Source organism: Acomys minous (assembly GCF_964271855.1).
Source record: "Acomys minous genome assembly, chromosome: 15".
NCBI lineage: Eukaryota > Metazoa > Chordata > Mammalia > Rodentia > Muridae > Acomys > Acomys minous.
In genome coordinates, this window is record NC_140497.1 from 71,098,375 (window position 1) to 71,118,532 (window position 20,158).

Sequence of the window (20,158 nt, forward strand, 5' to 3'; positions counted from 1 at the left end):
ATGATAGGATAGACTGTAGCTTTCTTTTTTTTTTTTTTTTAAACCATCGCCATTCACCTATAGAAAGGCACTTGGCCCAGTTCTAGCTTTTAGCCATTACGAATAAAGCTGCCACGGACACTCATGTACAGGTCTGAGTGTGAACATAAATGATCATTTCTCTGGGAAAAGTGCCTAAGAGTGCAGAGAAACTTTGAAGGCAGTTCATAATGTCTAGAATTATGTGTGGCACGAGCCTGCCCGGGTTCTGGTTTCAGGTGGGGCCGTGTCTCCCTGGCTCTTGGCCTGTGTCAATGACCGATTGATTAGGGACCTCCTGAAGTGGGAGTGAGGGTCACTCTGCCACGTGGCCTGCTGATTCATGGGAGGCCTGGCTACAATCAACTGTGCTTGTCGGTTTTGCTGTGCTGATGGCCCTCTCTCTCCCTCCCTCCCTCTCCCTCCCTCCCTCCCTCTCCCTCCCTCCCTCCCCCTCCCTCCCTCCCTCCCTCCCTCTCTCTCTCTCTCTCTCTCTCTCTCTCTCTTCTAAGACATCTGTCTGTCCAGAGCTTCGGCACTGTGCATGGCTAAGGCAGTGACCGCTTTGTTCTCCTCACTTCCTGTGGGGGCTGCAAGGCCCTCCCTCAGGGACTTGTGTGAACTTTTGAAGGGAATGCTTACAACTTTCCCTTGTCCTCCTGTTGCAGTCGGCTGCAGTGAACACATGTTGCCAAGAGATGGCAGTGCACTTTGCTGTGCTGAGCCGGCTCTGCCACCTATGACTCTCACGGTTGCGTGTTGTTCTTTATCGTCCCGTTACAGATGGGGACAACGGGTTTTGCAAAGCAACAAAGGCTCCAATAAAATGCTTAAAAAAATGGTTAAAAAAAAACTCAAAAGAAAACATTGCAGAGAGCTGCTGGTCAGAGTGATTTTCTTCACCTCTTACAAGTGATGTGGACCCAGGGGAACAGCTCAGGAATGCATGTACCTTTTAGTCCATAAGTAAAAATCCCTGGTAACACTGTGTGCATAATTATCACAGCAGCATTTGCTAATATGAAAATCGTCACTCTCAGTATTTTTCCACTCCCTATACATGTCTGTGCCTCAGGGCATGTGAGCACAGAACTGTTTAGCATTGGCTGTGGACAAAAAAAGCTTTTATAAAATGAGAGGTGATGTGGTTCATTAGATGTCATAAACAGACCGAGCTGGCGAGGACAGAATAGAGTGTTTAAATACTAGGTTAACTAATAAAATTGAAGCTGCGTGCACAAAGTGAACCGGTGATGTCAAACTCTAGTTTGGACATGTTGACAGCTGGAGTCATCCTGCTCCCTGCTGCCACCTCTGGGAGCAGTCAAAAGTCCCTGACACCGCTTATCTCTGAGCACCCTGGCTCAGGCTGTGGAGGAGATGGGCTGGTTCTGGTTTCTGACCGCAAGCTCTAGCATGGTCCCTCTACCACCACGGACAGCATGCTGAGCTTAACATGTTCGTCCCGCACGATAGATGCCACGATCTGAGGACACACAGCCGACTTGCCATCCTGGGGTGACAAGGAAACAGGTGGCTCCAACTCAGGCAGCAGCCTTTTTGCTAGTGCACCCCTTGGCAAAAAGCCCCAGGCGAAGAGAGAAACTGTGCTGCATGAAGTTCTAACTCTGAAACCAGATGCTGTTACCATAGAGACAAGTGAACTGCTACTGTGGGAGGCACGATGGGGGAAGGATGGAGGCAGGAGGGCAAGTGAGGCGAAGCTAAAGGCTAGCGTAGCCGAAGACCTTCAACCTTTAACGGCACTGTGACCAGCAGGCTGGTGTTCTTGAAACTTGTGTGCTGGCGGCCTGCCACTTGCTGACTGGCCGAGTGGCAGCTGCTTGCTCGTTGAGTACTAGTTGGTGAGCACGTTGGCAGTTGGCGCAGGCTCAGGGGAGGGTGGGATCTCAGAGGGCTGGAATGCGGACGGGTGCTCGGGGCCCAGTGGCTGACAGTTTTGCACAAATGTTTCTCGTGCCGGACTTAAGTCACCCTCACAGGCCTGCTCAGTGATTAGGGCCGGCTGGTGAGAGCCTGCCCATTTGGCAGACGGGCTGACATGTGTTCCAGTTAAATCATTTTGCTATCCCAGAATAATGCAGAATTAGAAAACCCCCACCGTGGGTCTGGACTTGTGTAGAAGGAGCGTAACTTCTCTGATCAGAGGCCAGGTGGAGGAAGGCAGCATTGATTCAAAGAGGATTTTACACTGACTGGTGTGATTCTTATCCCCCTACCCCTGTTGCTGGTCAGACGCTTCCAAGTCTGGTTTGAATTTTGTCTCCTGCCGGGGATGTGAACAAGCACCCAAGCTGTGTGGAAGGACACTTCCTGCTCTGCTTTCAGCAAGTGCAGAACACATGCGAAGGACATTTTAAAGGGCAGATTTGGGGGTCCTGATTAGGGGAATGGATGAGTTAATTTCTTCCTGCTGATTTATAGAGCAGGGAAAAATAGTCAGGTCAGGCACTTTACGTGGTATCTCTGTCTTGCTAATAATAGCCAGCAACTGCTAAGAGGATGCAAGGCTCAGTAACTGATGCCTGTCATGTAAAGGTGGATTTCTCAGGTCTGTGCAGAAAGCCAAGTGCACCAGGGTGGTCTTGCTCTTGAGGAAGAGTAAGGGCCACCGGGCTTGGTGTTTTCACTTTGTTTCACTCGCTCCTTTTCAGCAGGGAAGAGGCCTGTGTGCAGGGACCTTGCATGATCCACCAGAAAGAATGAAGTTCTGATGACTTGCTATGTATAGTCCTGAAGGGAATGTGAAATATGCATCAAAGAGCCAAGGAATGCACCAGACGTGACCCCCACTCTCCGCTCTGATGGGGGGTGGGGTGGGTGGTTTTCTCCACTTGGCTGGGAGAGGGCTTGGGGGCCAGGAGAGGGCTTGGGGGCCTGGAGAGGGCTTGGGCACCGTGACTTTTCTACCTTCTCTTCCAAACCGCCTTTGGTTTTCTTGCTTCCCATTTTCTGTTGCTTGTGGCATGTCATTTTGGGAAAGGCATAGATTTCTAGGTTAAATGTTTTCTTGAGAAAATACGTCGAGAGACAGCAGAGTATTTTAGGGCCCCCCTGACAGATGTGAGGGTACAACATGATGTCGATGCTTCCTTGTGTTGGATCCCGCATGCTGACTGACCTGGGGTTAGTTCTGAGAAGAAGTGAGGGGTGAGCTGTTTTATTTTCCAGAGGGAGTACGTACAGAGTACGTGCAGCGGTGCAGCACTCTGGGATTTTGCTGTTCTTCTGGGGGAGGTTAAGAATATATTCTCCTTGAGCTGTCAGTCTTATCTGTGTGTACAAATGCTGGGTAGCTGGTGGCTCCTTGCACTTTGGATCGCTCCCTGACCTCCAGGGGAAGTTCTAGAAGGGTAGATGTGATTGTGTAGCCCTGGTCCCTCGAAGTGTGCAGGGTGCACAGTAGATGCTCAGTGAATATTTACTCTTCTCCTCAGCTGAGGAAGGTAGAGCAGAGAAGAGGGAGCAAGCCGACACCCTCTTTGCTCCTCTCTCCTCCAGCACTGCGCGTGGCCTGTTTCAGCTGCTTCTGTGATGGACAACTGCGTCCTCCTTATCGCCACACCCAACTTTAGCTTCCCCATCTCCTCTTTTCTCAGCTTTCAGATGAGATGCTCTCTCTGACTTCCCTGATGTCACTCACGCCCACAATGCACTTGCCTCACTCCACTGCATGACTTGGGGATGTGGGCGAGTTGTAGCAGGTGATCCCAGGTCTACTCCCTTGGACCTGCTCTGCTTTCCTGCAGGATTGCATGCGGTGATAGCTTCAGCACCAGCATGGTGCATGGATTTTGCCATATTTAACACCAGCCTTGAGTCCCTAGTTCCCATCGCAACTCAGGCAGTTGTGATTATGTCAGCAACACACACACACACACACACACACACACACACACACACACACACACACACACACGATGCACACCCCAACCTTAAAGTGTACAAAATGAGCTCTCCACGCCTTCCCAACAGCCTGTTTCTCATAAAATCCCCTTGGTTCTTATGGCAGTTTACAAGTTTCTCTTGTTCCCTGACCATCCGTCTGCCACAGCACAGGCAGAGTGACTCTTTGAAAAGGGGAAAACGGTCCAGGTTTCCGGCTTCCAGCTGCCTTCAGTTCCGACTCCTCCTGGCTTGCATGACCTGTCTCTCCCCACCAGGATCTTTTGTACAGTTGACCTCTGTTGCTGTCTAGCCTTGCTGAACTTACGTCTCTTCCTGGACGGTGCTAAAGTTTTCTCCCTGAGGCCTTAGCCCTTGCTATCATTGCCTTTACTTGGAAGGCTTGGCTGTGCATTCTGACACAGCGACTTTGCCTCTAATCACGTGGCTTCATTAGCACCACTGTGTGCGAGGCAGCCCCTTGGCCCGCTTTACTCTGCAGAGCTCATGTGGTCTCTAGGTTGCCTTGTCCTTCTGTTCGTAGTTACGTTGTTTTCTTCTAAGGAACCTTTTGTCTTACATGTAGATTTGTTCCCCTCCCTCTGAATGAAAAGCAACAGGAATATAGAAAGCAGTAATTAAATAGTTGCTGAATCCACGAGTAATGGCTGTATTATTTAATCTTCCTGGGAGCCTACGTCTGGGAGAAGCCGGTAAATGGCTTGACTTCTTAGCCTTTAAGGAATTCCTTTCCCACTATAATCCTGCCGATGGACCCATATCTTGTTTTATACATTTTTAGCGTGAGTGCAGAGAAGAAACATATTCTGGCATGTGTCAGGACGAGCCATCATGTATGTGTGAGACTCATGTCTCTTGTTAAGTGTCCAAACATAATGGCTCTCTTCCCATCCACGTGCTACCCAGGCCCAGTCCTGCTTAGTTTCTGAGACCAGACAAGGCTGGGGGAGTTCAGGGTGGGGTAGCTGTAGATTAGGAATGAGTTTCTTAATGACAAACAAAACAAAAGAAAAGAAAACAGAAGAAAACAAACCCCCCAGGAAAAACCCCCAAAAGAAAATCCTCCCCCTCCCCCTCTGTGTGTTCTCTTTTCCCTCTGCCTTCCATCCTGCCCCCGTGTGTGTGTGTGTGTGTGTGTGTGTGTGTGTGTGTGTGTGTGTGTGTGTGCACCACAGCACAGGTGTGGAGTCAGTTTTCTCTTTCTACCATGTAGGTTCTAGGCATGAACCCAGGTCATTAAGCTTGGAGGCAAAGCACCTTTACCTGCTGAGATACCTTACCGGCCCAGGAATCACATTTATTAGACAAAGTGACACGCACTAAGTTTGGTGCTGAATGCGTTCAAATTTGACACCTCATTCAAATCTCAAAGCAATCAACGCAGAGTTGATGTTATTGTGTCGAATCCTTGTGAAATAGATAATATTACTCTAATTTTATACAAGGGGGGAAAAATCCCTGCAGCTCGAAAAAGCGAAGCACTTTGCACCAGGAGGCATTAACTACTGAGTAGGCAGATGAGATTTTTGGTTTTGCTTCTGACCTTTTGTGCAAAGGTGACTGCTTGGTGAGGGAGATGTACCCCTAAAACAAGAAGGGGGAAGACGGAATTCAGTGCCCCTCTGCCTAGATTACAGCAAATATCTAAAGCAGCAACATACGTGATACAGACAATATGGAAAACGGACTCAACCGTATCTGGAGCTTGGGCACATAATTGGATGCCTAGGACACAGAGTGAACATGTGGTTCTCTGGCAGAGCTCATATATGAGATGACACAGAGCAGCTGTGCCCAGAGAAAGTTCTTTGTTATAAGCCCCGTACTACACAAGCAGCATTGGAGCAGTTCAGGATTTTCTTTCTGTTTCCACTATAAATAGAGTTCGTGGAAATCTGTATATGAAAGTTAATGCAATGAAAAGGAGTCGCAGAGTAAGAGAATAAGGCTTTGCTCATTCTGTAAACTAGAAACATGTTTGGCACCGGGAGACTGAGAAGAAGAAGAAAAAAAAAACCACCACGCTGTCATTCCCTGGATAGATTCTGAGGTCTTATTTAGCATATGAAATTGCAGAGTAGATCCTATTATGTAAGGAGACGGGAGGACAGCATAACGCGGGTACAAAATGAAGAACTCCATGCCCTCCAGAGAAGAGTTAACAGTGCGGATCGCACACAGGGAGACGCGTGATAAGAGTGTGGGGATGAATGGACGCGTGGCATGTGTATGCGCCCACCGCTGAAGCCCCAGTGCTGGATAATCCTCAGATGTCAGGTTTCCGTAAGGCCAACATGTGACTCAACAACGCTTGCCACTCAACACAGAGCACTGGGCTGGTGTTAGGAGGCTGGCTGCAAGCTGGGCTCCCACTGTGCATTAGCCTAACTCCCTGTCGCTCTCTGTGTGTGGGTGGGCGTGCGTGTGCTCGTGTGAGGGTATACATTTTGTGCAGTGAGGGTGTTTAACGAGCTAAGCACCGAGACTGGATTTCCACAAACGATCATCACGAGCACTCCAGACAAACCAAACTTCTTCTCTTGGTATTTTTTTTTTCTCTTTTGTTTTCATCTCTGGTTTTTCCCTTTCTGCAAACTCCCCAAAGGGAGAGAATCCTGCCCTCCTCCCCACCCCACCTCAACATCCAGACTAGAAGAACTGGGATTACTTTCTGTTACCTATCCATGTGGCTACCCTCTCAAGGTTAGAACTGAAGCTATGTGGGGCCAGCGCGTTCCCCAGCACCGGATGAGAAGAGCTGCGTGAAGGAGTGACAAAGCCACCAAAGCAAGAGGGACTTCTGCCCTGCAAACATGAACAACAGCTTGCAGGTTAACCTGCCCAGGAGCTGGGCTGCTTCAAGTGGCTCACTTCAGGAGAAGTCTGAGCATTCTTTTTTTCTTTTCTATTACTATAGGATGGAGGATGAAGCTGTCCTGGACAGAGGTGCTTCCTTCCTCAAACATGTGTGTGATGAAGAAGAAGTAGAAGGTGAGCCCTTTGCGTCTGGCAAAGTGTGTGTTTGTATCTGTGTCTCTGTGGATAATTCGTATATTTCATGCATCTTAACATTTTAAAAGTTAAGCACCAGATCTTGCCTGCAGAGTTTCTTTAATCTCTACGGGTTTTGCTGCAACACGGAAAGTAATTTTAAGAACTTCATTGGACCCTCAGAACTGAACTCAGCGGGGTCTTACCTGTTACTTTATTTTTTTTAAGTGTTATTTTAAAGCAGGTGCTTGTGTTACTTTCCTCATTCACCAGAGATGACTGTTTTACTAGGTAATTCCAGGAAGCTGCCTGATCTATAGAAATGTGGTTGTTAGCATTTTTTTTTCTCTTTGTAGCTTTTACAGGGGCGAAAAACAGATGTTGCTAAAAGAGACAAAATGATAACGGTCGTTGTAGGGAAAACAGGTCTAAGCTGAGGGCGATGAGAACGGTTGTCATGGATGAGTCTTAGTTAAGAAAACATGGGCAAGCATTTTTGATTTGAAAGCTCCTCAGAGCCTCTTTCACTAGTGTTTCCAGTGCCTGTTCAAACCGAGAAAGCATTCCATTTTATCTGTGCCAACATACTTCAGGATGCCTTCCCTTCACTCACCTCCTGCCTTATCAGTAGTGCCAGGGGGATACCCCTTGGTTGGTAGTGAGAAGGCAGGGCTGCATTAGTATTTATTGAAGTAGTAAAGCCAAGGCATCACAAATATAAAGCCTATTTTGGGCATTTAAAGGTATGAGATTCCATATGGCAGTCGGGGTTATAGATAGCACCAAATGGAACATGCAGATGAGCGATGCGATCAGTTCCTCCTGTGAATGTCACTTGAGAGACGCTTCTGTGTTTCGGAGGCTGTGGATTGACTGGTCCTTTTGGTTACTGTTCCATGCCTCCCCCAACCTTGGCACAGAGGGTTATGAGGTTGGGGAGAGTAACATGGCTATTGTGTGTTCTGGGGCGATTCTTCAATCTGATGGAGCACCAGGTAGAGGGTGTTCTTGCTCCTGTGCTACCAGGACCAGCCCCAGGATGGTGATTTGTTTAACATGCTTTCTTCTGCCCTGGAGTATGGATGACTGGTGCTCCCTTGGCCCCACCCTCTGGTCCTCTGCCCCCCCTCCCCCACTTAAGCACTTGAGACTGACTAACACAAATTTTATGCCTAAGTTTCTTAGAAAAGTAGAAACTACAGTATTTTCTCTCGTATTGTTTTATGGGTTCCTTGTATTTTTTTACAACATGACTATGGGAAAATGTCAAGTTGGGGAAGGCTAAAGAGTAACACTTTCCCTCATTGCTAAAACTTCATTGCAGTCACTGCCATTATCCCAGACTGCAGAAGACGAGAGAAAGTCATCAAGTTAGAGCATGAGAAATAATGTAGGTTTGATTGAAAATTCTATGGGTTTAGAACAATTTAAAGTGAAAAAAAAAAATCAAACCAACCAACCAAAAAACAAAACAAAACAAAACAAAAAACCCTTGGGAGTGGGAATGTATGGTGTGCACACATTCTCCTGTGAGAACAAAGCCCTGACTGAGTTCTCAGGGCATGTTAATCCAGAGTGCTGAAGGTGCCTCAGATCAACAACACAAAACTGCAGTAGAAGACTGTACTCAGATCCTTAAGGCTTTGGCTAAGAGCTATATTTCCTGAGCGATTTCCCTTGATTTTCAAGCAGAAAATTAATCTATTGATCACAGGATAAATCCTAATGTAAACAGCACATAATTCTGTAACCAGCTTTCTTTGGGAGAGGAGCAAAAAGGCAACCAGAGGCTATGGAAATGCCGGTTCAGTGCCAGAAATGTGTTGGTTGAATGGCAAAGAAGCTTTAGCTTTTCCGTTCTTATAGGACATCCACATTAGAGTTACTCTTTCATGTTGTTGGCTGGTACCTGATCTGATCCCCTGTATTTGAAGGCAGGTTAAGTTGCCGTTATAAATCTAGGCCATTTAGGAGGGTAGTTGCTTTATGGTAGATTCAGTGTAGACTTCCAACAGTGAAGACACTCTAGAAGACAAGTTGGAAGTTATAAACTGGTTCTTTCTCTTTCAATACCCTTCCATTTGGCCCTCCCGTCTCTCAGCTGGCTTCCTTGAATAGGGTTGGGAGGACTTACGTGCAGTGTTATCTCTGAGCCGGGAGTACAGAGAAGTTGAAATGGACAAGGTTTGACGGCGCATCCATGTGTCCTGCAATTGAGTGAGGAAAGAGATGGTGGTTGTCACGACTTCTGATGCAGATGGACTTTTAAATGGGGGATGTGTTTCTCAAGGTTGCGAGTGTGTCTCATATTTGTAATTCCATAAAAAAATAGGCATTCCTGATGAGGAGCAGCATGCTACTTCCTGAATAGCTGAATTTCTGGCACAGGTAGGCAGATGAGTTCAAAGGCCAACGAGCTAGAGGGCCCTTCCTGTAAATTATCAATTATGTTTCCTTTGACCCCAGAAGTTAGTTTCCTTCTGAGATGACCGTGATTAAAATATACTAGGACACACCTTGCAAAAGTCAATTAGGAGCTTTGCCTTTTAGTAATGTCCATATGTTTTAGTAACTGAGGTCAGTAGCTATAGTTTCTTCGAGAAATTCGTACAGTGAAAATAGTTCTTAGAGTCCCCGAGGTGAGATACTTGGCTACAGTTCACTGAGGCCAGAAGAGCTCCACGTTCTCTCCTGGCTTCTTCTACTGGTGTGCTAGGGCTACAGAAACTGGGACTTCAGGCCATGCCCCTAGTTTGCCCTGCTCAACTTTACTCTCAGTGGGCGGCATAACACTTAATATCCACCTCCTAAAAATCTCAGGAGAAACCCATTATCTGCGAAACGCCGAGAACAGGGTGAGTCAGGACAAGGAGTCATCTTTTGTTTAAATGATGAACTTACCTGTGCTGCGTATATTTAAAGACTTAAGCCTTGTTGTCATAAAATTTCCCGCATGTGTTAATGGCTCAGGTACAGCATCCTGAAAAGGAAGCCAAGTGCCAATTTTAATCTTGACAATAGATGGGAGTTTTTTAGATCTGTTCTCTCACCGGTTACCTTACTTTGCGTGTGGCTTTGCTGTTGATATTGAGCCTCAACTATGTCAACTTGTGGAAAGAGTTCAGACATGAAGATCTGCTTCGAACCCAAAGGCCTGAGCTTGTCCGTCCATGGGCTCTGATGTATAGAGCTTGTCGGTAGATGATAAGCTGGTGCTGCTAGACCAACCTAGACCACAAGAAACAACTACTTGGATTTGATTTCCAACGTAGGGGAAATTGCCAGGTTTTGTGGGTTAAACCAAGCATGACATAACTTTTTTTTTCCAGATGGAAGGAAATTGTATGGCTTAAAAAAAAAAAAAAAAGGTCGTCTTGGAGACGGGTATAGAGGTGTGTTATCTGTAATTCTAGTGCTTGAGAAGTGGGGGGTGGGGTGGGGTGGGGGGGACGTGGAGGCAGGGGATGAGGACCTCAAGGGCAGCCGGAAGACCGTGTCTCAAACAGTAAAGTCAGCTTGGATTTTGGATCTGTGTGACATAAACAGATTACTTAATATTCTCATATTTCGCAATAGGGGAAGGAGCAAACTCCACCTCATCCGTTGAGATAAGGCCTTGGCTCTGCTGGCCTAGGTAACTCCCCCGCGGCCTTGGCAGCTCTCACGTCACGAGGAGGGGCCTCTCCTTAACTCCGAGTCCAGCTAGCAGCTCAGGAAACATAAGGAACAGCAGGACAATATGGCCTGCGATGTCTGGTTCTGAAGCTTGCTCAGACCCCTTTCAAAGCCCTTAGGACACACCGAAGTGTTTTCCTGCAGGAAGTGCATTCCCACCTGTCACAGGCAGGAATAAGGCTAGAAATTCCACTGTCCCCGGATGGCCAGTCAGAAAGAGTATTGCTGCAAATTCTGGGATTTCTCATGAGGGATTTTTTTTCATAGAAATACATTTTGGAAGTGTAGGAATTTGGGATAGAGTGCCCAATCCCCAAATATCTGTTAAAACAACGGATGCATTCATCAATATGTAATATGAACTAAATAAAGCATGTGCAAAATTATAGATTCTCATGCCTCTGCTCATGTTCTTAGTTAATATTTTGTCCTTAGCACTTCAAGTCAGGTATAATATGGTCTCTGTCATATCCTTGGTACCATGTTTGATTTTTCAAGGATCATTTTCAGTCTTACATTGCTTATCTATCTGGAGTGATAAGAAAAAGTGGCCACGGAACCTTTTCTCTCTAAAACCCTCTTGTTCTGTTCTGTGTTTTGAAAATAGGTAGACTAAAATGATGAAATGGTGGCTTTTGTCTTTTTGGAGGCCAAGACCTCAACATTTTACAGTCATGAAATCGTAATGCCTCAAGCTCAGTCTTCACTAGAGGCTGTTGCGATGCTCTGTTGGAACGTACTGGAGGAAGGTAGTGTGTTCTAAAGAAAAGAGGTGGGGCCTGGTAGACATTTGCTAATAATTACAGTGGTCAAAAGGATAATTGCGGAGAAGGAGTGAATGAAAACCTATCGGATGGGAAGGGAGGGGCCAGGCCAGGGCTGGGGCTATTCTAAGCTCTGGACCTAAGTGTCCGGTTGCATTGTGCTGACCTCCTCTGTGCTGCTTGCTCTAACTTCGCAGAAACAGTGTGTACAGAGGAAACACTCGGGCAAAGCCAGCCCAAGGAAAAGCCTTCTTAACAGAAACAATGCTTCCCCCTCTGCCCCCCCCCCCCCCCCCCCGCCATCACTGGAAAACCTTAAAGAGACACAGTGAAGCTTTAAGAGTTATGGCTCAGAGGTTAAGAGCACTGCCTGTTCTTCCAGAGGAGCCAAGTTCAATTCCCAGCGCCCACATGGCAGCTCACAACTGTCTGTAACTCCACTTACAGGGGACTCGGAACCCTCACACAGGCACACATTCAGGCAAAACACCAATGCACATAAAAATAAAATAAATAATTTAAAAAAAGTTACTACTTGCCTAGCAGCTTGGCCCTGCCCAGCGAGGAAATGTGATGTAGCTTCATGGGTTTTTGAAACAGGAAACAGGCATCCTACCTTCCCAGAGTTTCCCTTTGGTTGAGATTTCCCTGGTAATGTGTCACACACTAAAACCCCCTTGAAGCCGTTTCCTGCCCTAAGTGTTGACATTCTCTTGTGGCAATAAGCCTCAACAAATTGAGCTTGGTACTTTGTGTTTTGCAAGGATTTGGACACTCTGAAATGACACCCTAGGAACAGTTTTGTCTCAGATGAAGCGTTTTCTCTGGTCACGTTAGTCCAGTGTGGTATTTCACGGTTACTTTGGGAGTAGTCTCATACTGTTTCAGTAGAATGGTTGAGCACCAGTTGGAGAGGAGTCTTCCAAAGCTGAATCCTGTTACCAAACCATTGCATCAGTGAATTAGTTAGAATTCAGCCAGTTAGAATTCAGACTTTGGGTTTCTTTCTCCATAAAATGGAAACAGCGGACATGCCATTTATAATATAACCGTGATGATTATCTCAAACAGTGCCACCCATATACCTGGCTATAGGAAGAGTAGACTGGGGAGAGTCAGAGTTAGATAAAGAGCTTGTTGCGGAAGTGTGAGGACCCGAGTCTGGCTCCTCAGAACCCTGGACTTGGGGTGATGGTGTCTGTAATCAGTCTGTCCCTGCGGGGAGTTTGGACGTGGAAGGAGGAGACTCTTTAGAAGCTCATAGGCCAGCTGGCCTGGCTTACATAGTGGCAAACGTTCCTGTCCCAAACAAGGTAGAAGATGGGAACTAAGCACTTGCATTCCCACGCACGCACGCACGCATGCACACATGCACATGCCCACACGTTCTATCATTGCCCTTAAAGTTCTAGATAAGATTGAGTGCAGTCAGCGTGGCCTGGCCATGTGCATCATTCTGAAAATTCTAATTGGCTGCAGTGGGGCTTTGCTTTCTCAATTCATTCCTCCCCACAGCCAGCCTTCACCCTCTCAGCTGAGTTCCCCTACTGCTTTCTCCATTGGAGAGGTCCAGAATGGCCAAGTGAAATTTCCCAAGGAGTATTGTCTGTTTCTCTTTGGACTCACTGTTTTCCCTTAAGTTCCGCATATAAGGCTTAATGTTCATAGTTGGACTGTTGATGTACCTCGCCCTCAGTTTATTAAATTGTCTCATTTTCTAAGAGACTCATATGAAATTATATATGTACCCACGGTATACTGCTTGCCTGTTGCCAATTAAAGCCTGTAATATTTTTCTCTGGAAAACAGAAGTGTTCTAGTGTTGCAGTGCAGGCTCCTGGGAGTACGTGAGCAGGACGCATGGGTATAGTATATGAACACTCACAAAGCTTTCCCTTCTCCTACAGTATAGACTAGAATAATTTTGTATCCTATGGGCTCTTATGTGATTTAAGTGCCAATTATATGAGATTCTGCAGCAGTATAAAGGTACTATGTATTCTAGCCTGAGATAAATACTTTTCTATTTTTAACCATCACAAAAATTTTAATTTGGGGGGGGGGAATTAAAAGCTGGGCCCGATGAGTATAAGTGAAAGAAGAGTAGACTAAAGGTCACTTGAGGTCCCTTTGTTACTGTCGTGGGCTTGCTGCTGAGATTTTTGTTTCTATTTTACTTTACTCTTGGGCTAATTCCGAAAGGACGGAGTTGGGAGCCTGCCGTGACAAGGGATCACGGGAGATTCTGCATACTGCTCCTCCACATCCCTGATTGCCACGTGGGACGGAAGGTGCAGGTAGTGAGGGTGGTGAGTGACACCCATTGAATCAGCAGGGTTGGTGACATAAATAATTCCTTTCTCCGGATAGTGAAAATGCTTTTTAAGTCTGGTGATTGTTTCACCTTTCACAGGGTTGGAATGCAAAGACATCTGTCTCAAGATATTCAGTGGCTTCACCTTTAAGACACCATTGATTTTGAGGGAACTAAACAAGACATTATTTTAGTGACTATTTTCAAGGCTGAGTGCTTAGTACCTCTTCCAGGCTGAAACGTCTGGAAATAGAAATAAGGATTAAATTTTATTAATATATCCAATAATCCTTTTGCAGGGGGTCAGAATTAAGTCATCACCCACCCCAGTCCTCAGCTGACTATTAATATTTCCCTGAGAAATTCTATTTGTGCCTCAGAGTCAGGGAGGTGTCTTTCATGTCCGGTGAGGGCTTTGGTTGAATCCAGTGGGTACATGTGTTTGGCAAATTCGACCAGTGTCTGGTTGTTCAGGGCTTTCCTTGCTTTGATTCAGTCTGTGCTGTGGCTCGGAGGACACGGTGGCGTACAGGAGTCTCTGGACCCGTTTCTATTCCTGGTTACGCACTGTCTTTTGGGTGACAGGAGGCAAGTCATCAGTGCAGATAACGGCTGAGTTCCTTGTTTTCCTACCAGCAATGCTTCACAGACTCTTGGTTAATACTCCTAAAATACTTTGCTATTTGTAGTAAACCACTGTGAATTACTTAATTTGCAATCTCTGTGATTCTTCCACCCCACATTGTTTATCTGGTTTTTTTTTTTTTTTTTTTTTTTTTTTGTGGTACCCAGTGTCTCACCCATACTTTGCAAGCATTCTACCATGGAGTTTCATCCTGGCCCTTTGTGGACTCTTTTATTTTGCTTAAAAAAAAAAGTATATATATATATAATAGCCCTGTCCCCTGGGTATTCTAAAAATATAAGTAATGACTACAAGTAATGACATCTGAAATCTTGAAGATGAACCTTATGATTTTAAGGTATTACCTCCTGCAGATGTAATCCTGGTGTGAAGTTTATCTCGCTCAACATGATCTCGCCAGTGGTTGCTATGACTGCAGAACACCCCCGGACTGGAGCTGAAATACTGATACCCAGTTTTCAATAAGTTCGTTGATTAATGCACATATTAGCTCTCCCTTCTCAGTTGTAACTGAAGAATAAAGCTTCTACCCTTTCAGTCTGTTAAAAGGACAGGAGCAGTTGTATGCATAACCTCAGTACCCTTGAGTGGGAAACATATTCCTACTAGCACACAGTTTTTATTCAGCCAAATAACATAGACGTTATTTAAGAGCATAGCCTTATTAATATACTAATTTGGAGATTGTACCATATATGTGGGTGAGTTTATATAAGAAGTGAGGGAATATGGGATCTCAGGAAGTTTCTCATGGGCTAATCCGGAGACCTAAAGGATGGCAAGGAATTGGCTATAGGAAGGATGAGAGGGGAATCCAGGGCAGGCATGTGTGCAGATTTGGAGTAGAAGAGATAGGCAAATTGGAGAAACAGAAAGTAGGCTGGTGTGCCAAATCATGACCAGGCAGTGGTGGCCTGAAGTAGGCAAGACCCAGATAATTTGTTGAAATTATGTACTTATTGCATGATGTATAGGTGTGGACACATTCATGTATGTGCGTATGCATGTGTGTGCATGTGTGTGCGGAGGCTAGAGTTCAAAGTTAGTTAGTCCTCTGCTGCTCTCTACCTCGTTTTTGAGGCAGGAGCTCTCACTTGTTGAGAGATTTGGCTAGGCTGCCTGGCTTGGGAGCTCTGGGGATCTGTTTGTGTCTCTCCGTTCTGCCCCCAGTGCTGGGGCTATAGGTGCACGCTCCTTGCCTGACCTTTACGTGAACGCTGGCGATCTGAGCTTAGGTCCTCATGCTTACCCAGCAAGTCCTTCTACTGCTGGGCCATCTCCCCAGTTAGTGAAGACAGAGCCTCAGGCTGGACTGGAATTTGTTATATAGCACAAGCTGGCCTCAGACTCACAGGAGTCTTTCTGCTGAAGCTTCTCGAATGCTGGGATTATAGGTATGACCCACAGGCCTGTTTTTGTGACCTTCTGTTCTGCTGAAGATTAGGAATTCTGTTGAACTTGTTAAGAGCAAGTGCAAAGGGCTTTCAGTAAGCAAGTGACAAGTGACACTTTGTAAGAAAGGTTCTTTCTTTGGCTGCTGGATGGAAAGAAACTCCCCAGGAGGGTGGTAATAGACAGGGGGAGTTGGATCGAAATGGTCAACTGGGCACAAGAGAGTCGGAGAGGTATGGTCTAGATTCCCAGGATTTACAGATAGATGGGAGACCGCCATACTGGATTTTTTTTCCCTGTGAGCCACTTAAGAGATCATTTGCCATTTTGTAAGATGATTAAAGCTGGGTTAAAGTGGTGGCAATGTTAGAAACTCAGCCATTTCAATCTATTCAGTATCTGAGATATTTATGTAGAGTGGTGACATACATAAGTTGGCTGTGTCAGCTGGAACGGAGACGAAAGAACAATCACATGACTAGCACCGGCCACGGGGATGATGACACTACTTAATGTAGAAAACTTAAAGTCCTAGGCAAATAAATATCCTGCATATCAGATATTTACATTAAGGTTCAAACAGTAGCAAAATTACAGTTATGGAGTAGCAACGAACATAATTTTATGGTTGGGGGAATCACCACAGCAGGAGGAACTGTATCAAGGGATCACAGCATTAGGAAGGCTGAGAACCACTGCCCTGAGGCATTGGTGGGGAGCTGTTAGTTTTCCCTTCTGTGTATTGAGTTGCACTGGACTCTTTTTTTAAATGTTTGGGATTTGATAGAATTTGCATAACTAGAAGGGAATCTTACAAAAGATCCAACTTGATGTTCTCACTGGAGAGATGGCCAGACGAGCCTCCAAGAAGTGGAAGGGGTTTGCTCCAAACACTGGGTAGTCATTGGGGTAACCAGGGGAACGCCATTCCTGGCCTGGTGCTCATTCCCGGAGGGCATGCTGTGTTGGTTCCCTCTGGAAGGAAGAAGAGTCTAGACAGAGATGAATGAGAGCCACAAGAGGCATCCTGAAGCATAAGAAATGGGAACTGAAGGGACAATAAAAGTGTTGGCAAGGTCTTTAGATAGATGAGTGAGAAAGACTTCATCAGCCTGGGGGGTCTCTCCCAGTGAATGACCCTTGGTGATAGTAGGACACACATCCCATTCAGAACATTGTCATATTATGGTGCAACTTATGGGACCAAGGGTTGTGGACCTAAATTTGTCATTCCGTGATTTCTAAGAAAGACGTATTTTCAGAGATACACTGAGCCTGTTTTCCTTAGGTAATTGCTAATTAAATGAGCTCATCATTATTTTTTCAAAAGTGTGTCTCATAGATAACGCTGCACTGGAGAAGTGATAATGGACAAATAGCATGGTCTTGGGAAACAGGAAGGATGCTCTAATGCGGGGCACAAGAGTAGTACCTGTCTCTGTGTACCATTAATTAGCTCTTGGACTTTAGTGGGCTCACTGGCAACAAAGCCACTAAACCAAAACAATGTTTGTCATTCCTGGCTCTCAAAGCATGACTGTGGGTGAGGCGAAGATGGCACCTTTCTTTGCTGGATGCATATGGAAAACCACAAACAACCGTAATGATTTGGGACTTGGTCTTAGTTAGACTAGCATGCCCCTTGTGGCATTTTCTCTAGTTCTTGGTGATTGCTGTAGTCCTATAGCAAGCACTCCTAGCATCTCACTTACCTACACACCGATTGCCAGGGAAGAGAATCCTGTGAAACAATTCAAGATATTTCACTTGTGATTAGCCATGAGTACATTGACTGTATTGTGGATTATCTGTCTATAGACTATTATTATCTGTCTATGGACTAGTCTTCCTATTGCTCGGCCATGGTTAAGCCACTGCAGATAGAGAAGCCATAACAGGGTCAGGGATGGACAATGTATTTGGAACAAGGGTATGAATGTGTGCATTTATGTGTCTCTCTGGCTGCCTCTCTGGCTGCACTTGCAAATCCCATTATCAATGAGTTGGATTAGCTATTGTTTTGTGTCTTCCAACTCTACTTCCCATTGAGTGGTGTACACGGCGACTGTAAGAGAAATAAAAAGCTGTTAGTTCTCTGTGTTTGGCTTGCAGGTAGGTTTAGTCCAACCACATGTATACCGCACATTAAAATTCAGGGGTTGTTGGCTGCCAGGATGAGAGTGGAGGGGTTCTCACTGGGCAGCGCCAACCTTCCCAGATCTTTTAAGCCTATTCAAGTTGCCTCCGTCCAGTAGAAGGCCTGGCAGACCTGGCTCCTGGGCTTGGCACTCACTTTGAGAACACTGGGGAAGCTGTGCCCAGAGCAGGGTGAAGGTTGCCAGGCACTTGCTTCTGGGCAGGGTGAGGGAGGATAGAGTCTGGAAGGTGTTGCCTCTGTTGACCCACTGTATTCTGTTCAGTGGTTTTTAAAGAGCCAGTAAAGGGACAAGTTAAGACTAGGTCTAAGTTGTCTCTTTGCTCTTGAGAACAGAGGGAGTTCACACGTCATTATCAGGGCTCCATGTGGATGGGAAAAGGAAAAAAAAATAAAGCTTTGGTTTTTCCCCTTTGGAAACGGAAGAGTACTTTTATGTGCAATATACAGTGGGAGGCAGTTGTTCACTAAGATTGCTCATAAAAATCGTATCTAGATTTTGGTATAGATGTACTTTGTTTGTCAAATAGGATAGAAAAGACTTTATTGGCTCAGCATTAACATTACTTCGGAGAGTCAACCTGTCTGACTTGAGGCACTTTATGAACTGCAGTTTATGTAGGGAATTGAACCAATTTTGCTTGTTCATTAAGGCGAGGCCCCTAAAATACTGTTAAAAAGGGATTCTTGTCCTTTTAGCCTAGATATTTAAAAAGAATTTATGCTTAGTGAAAATGGAAGAGTTGCATGTGAGAATATTTATGAGTTCAGTTTTACCTCTGCCATCCACCGTTGATTGTGGAGATTATCACGGACACTAAATGTTACTGTGTAGCCTTGTGTCCTCCCTCACCTTTATTTAAGGCTACTTATAACTGTTTGGAGGCAGATGCACAATTTCTCTGAACTAAGAGATTGCCCGCATCTAGCTTTCTTTCTTTTTTGTTTATTCATAGCTGTTTGTTCTTGTGTACAGATTGCTGTCCTCATCATCACCGTATGAGTGTGTGTGTGTGTGTGTGTGTGTGTGTGTGTGTGTGTGTGTGTGTGTGTGTGTGTGTGTGTTCTGCTTTGTCTGAGGCAGGGTCTCTTCTGTTTTTGTCACATAGGCCAGTTAGCTGGCCTCGGAGATTTTGGGGGTATTCTCTTGCTCAGTATCCTATCTGTCCTCAGGAGTTCTGGAATTATAGATGCTCACCTTATTCATCTGACTTTCACCTGGGTTCTGGGGCTTTGAATCTTGGTCCTCAAGCTTCCATAAGTGTTTTTAATCTACCGAGTCATCTTCCCGGACCCACCCTCTCTTAAAAAATAACTTATTTTCTATCTGTTTACTTGTATACTTGGTCCTGAAGGTAATTGGTAGTGTTAATATTAAAATAAATTACTCACCAGTTTTCAATGTTATCTATAAATAATTTACACATGCAATATATAATTATCTGTTAATAAACATTTGCATTACTTTTTCCATGTAAAAAAGTTTCCCCTTTCCATAACATAAAAATAGAAACCACTCTTGTCCCAAGAATCCATGTGTTTGAGTCTGGACCCTCATTCAAACATAAAGGGCTGGCTTACCCCCTGGTAACTTCAAAATTATATCATGGCTTCTGAAAACGATTTTCTTTTCATGAGCTGGTATTTATTGCTCCAGTAAATTAGCAATGCTACCTCTTATTAGAGCTGACTGTGGACATTATTTTGGACTTGTGCAGGCTAAACCAACAACTTATTTGTACTAACTTGAAATATTTTGGATTATACAGGCTGGTCTGCTTCTTCTTATATCAAATGACACACACTCACCTCCATGGTACCCAGGCTTGATTTCATGATTCTAAGCTCACTTATAAAAAATACCACCAAGTTTTAAAAGGCCTTATAGCATGCTTGTTTGCAATTGAGCTCTCATCCAGGGTCTTTGTCCCTCTCCTACTTTCTTCTTTAAAGTGATAGCAAATCTCCATGTTGCTTCCTTACATCCCTCTTGGCAATAGCTACCAATTTGCTCTAAGCATCTTGACACAAAACCAGGTTATGTAAGATCAGGAACTTACATTTCGGGAGTGTTGCCGAGAATCAGTTCTGAAGGGAGAGTGTGAAGTGTTTGGGTTGTGGAGTCTCTGCTTCAAACTGGAGAGAACAGAAATGTGGCTGATTGTAGAAATAGCCACAAGAACCGCAGCTGGGGCGTATCTCGGTGTTTAGTTAGAGATGTGTGTGGGAGGCCGGAGGAATGTCTGCAGGTAGGAAAAGGTGCATTTCTGGGGGGA

General features: G+C 45.3%; 1 protein-coding gene across 4 annotated transcripts in view; it reads left to right on the forward strand.

Moving 5' to 3' along the window:
* SLC4A4 (solute carrier family 4 member 4) overlaps positions 1-20,158 on the forward strand; it is a 320,437-nt gene that overhangs the window by 41,470 nt on the left and 258,809 nt on the right. For 3 of the 4 annotated variants that reach the window (XM_084758174.1, XM_084758176.1, XM_084758175.1), the window contains one exon: positions 6,863-6,936. In XM_084758174.1, coding sequence (XP_084614300.1) covers positions 6,864-6,936 — 73 coding nt within the window. In that variant the 5' untranslated portion in view covers position 6,863. Of the gene's footprint in view, positions 1-6,847; positions 6,937-20,158 lie in introns of those variants that run through there. The other variant, XM_084758173.1, reaches the window with a different exon arrangement.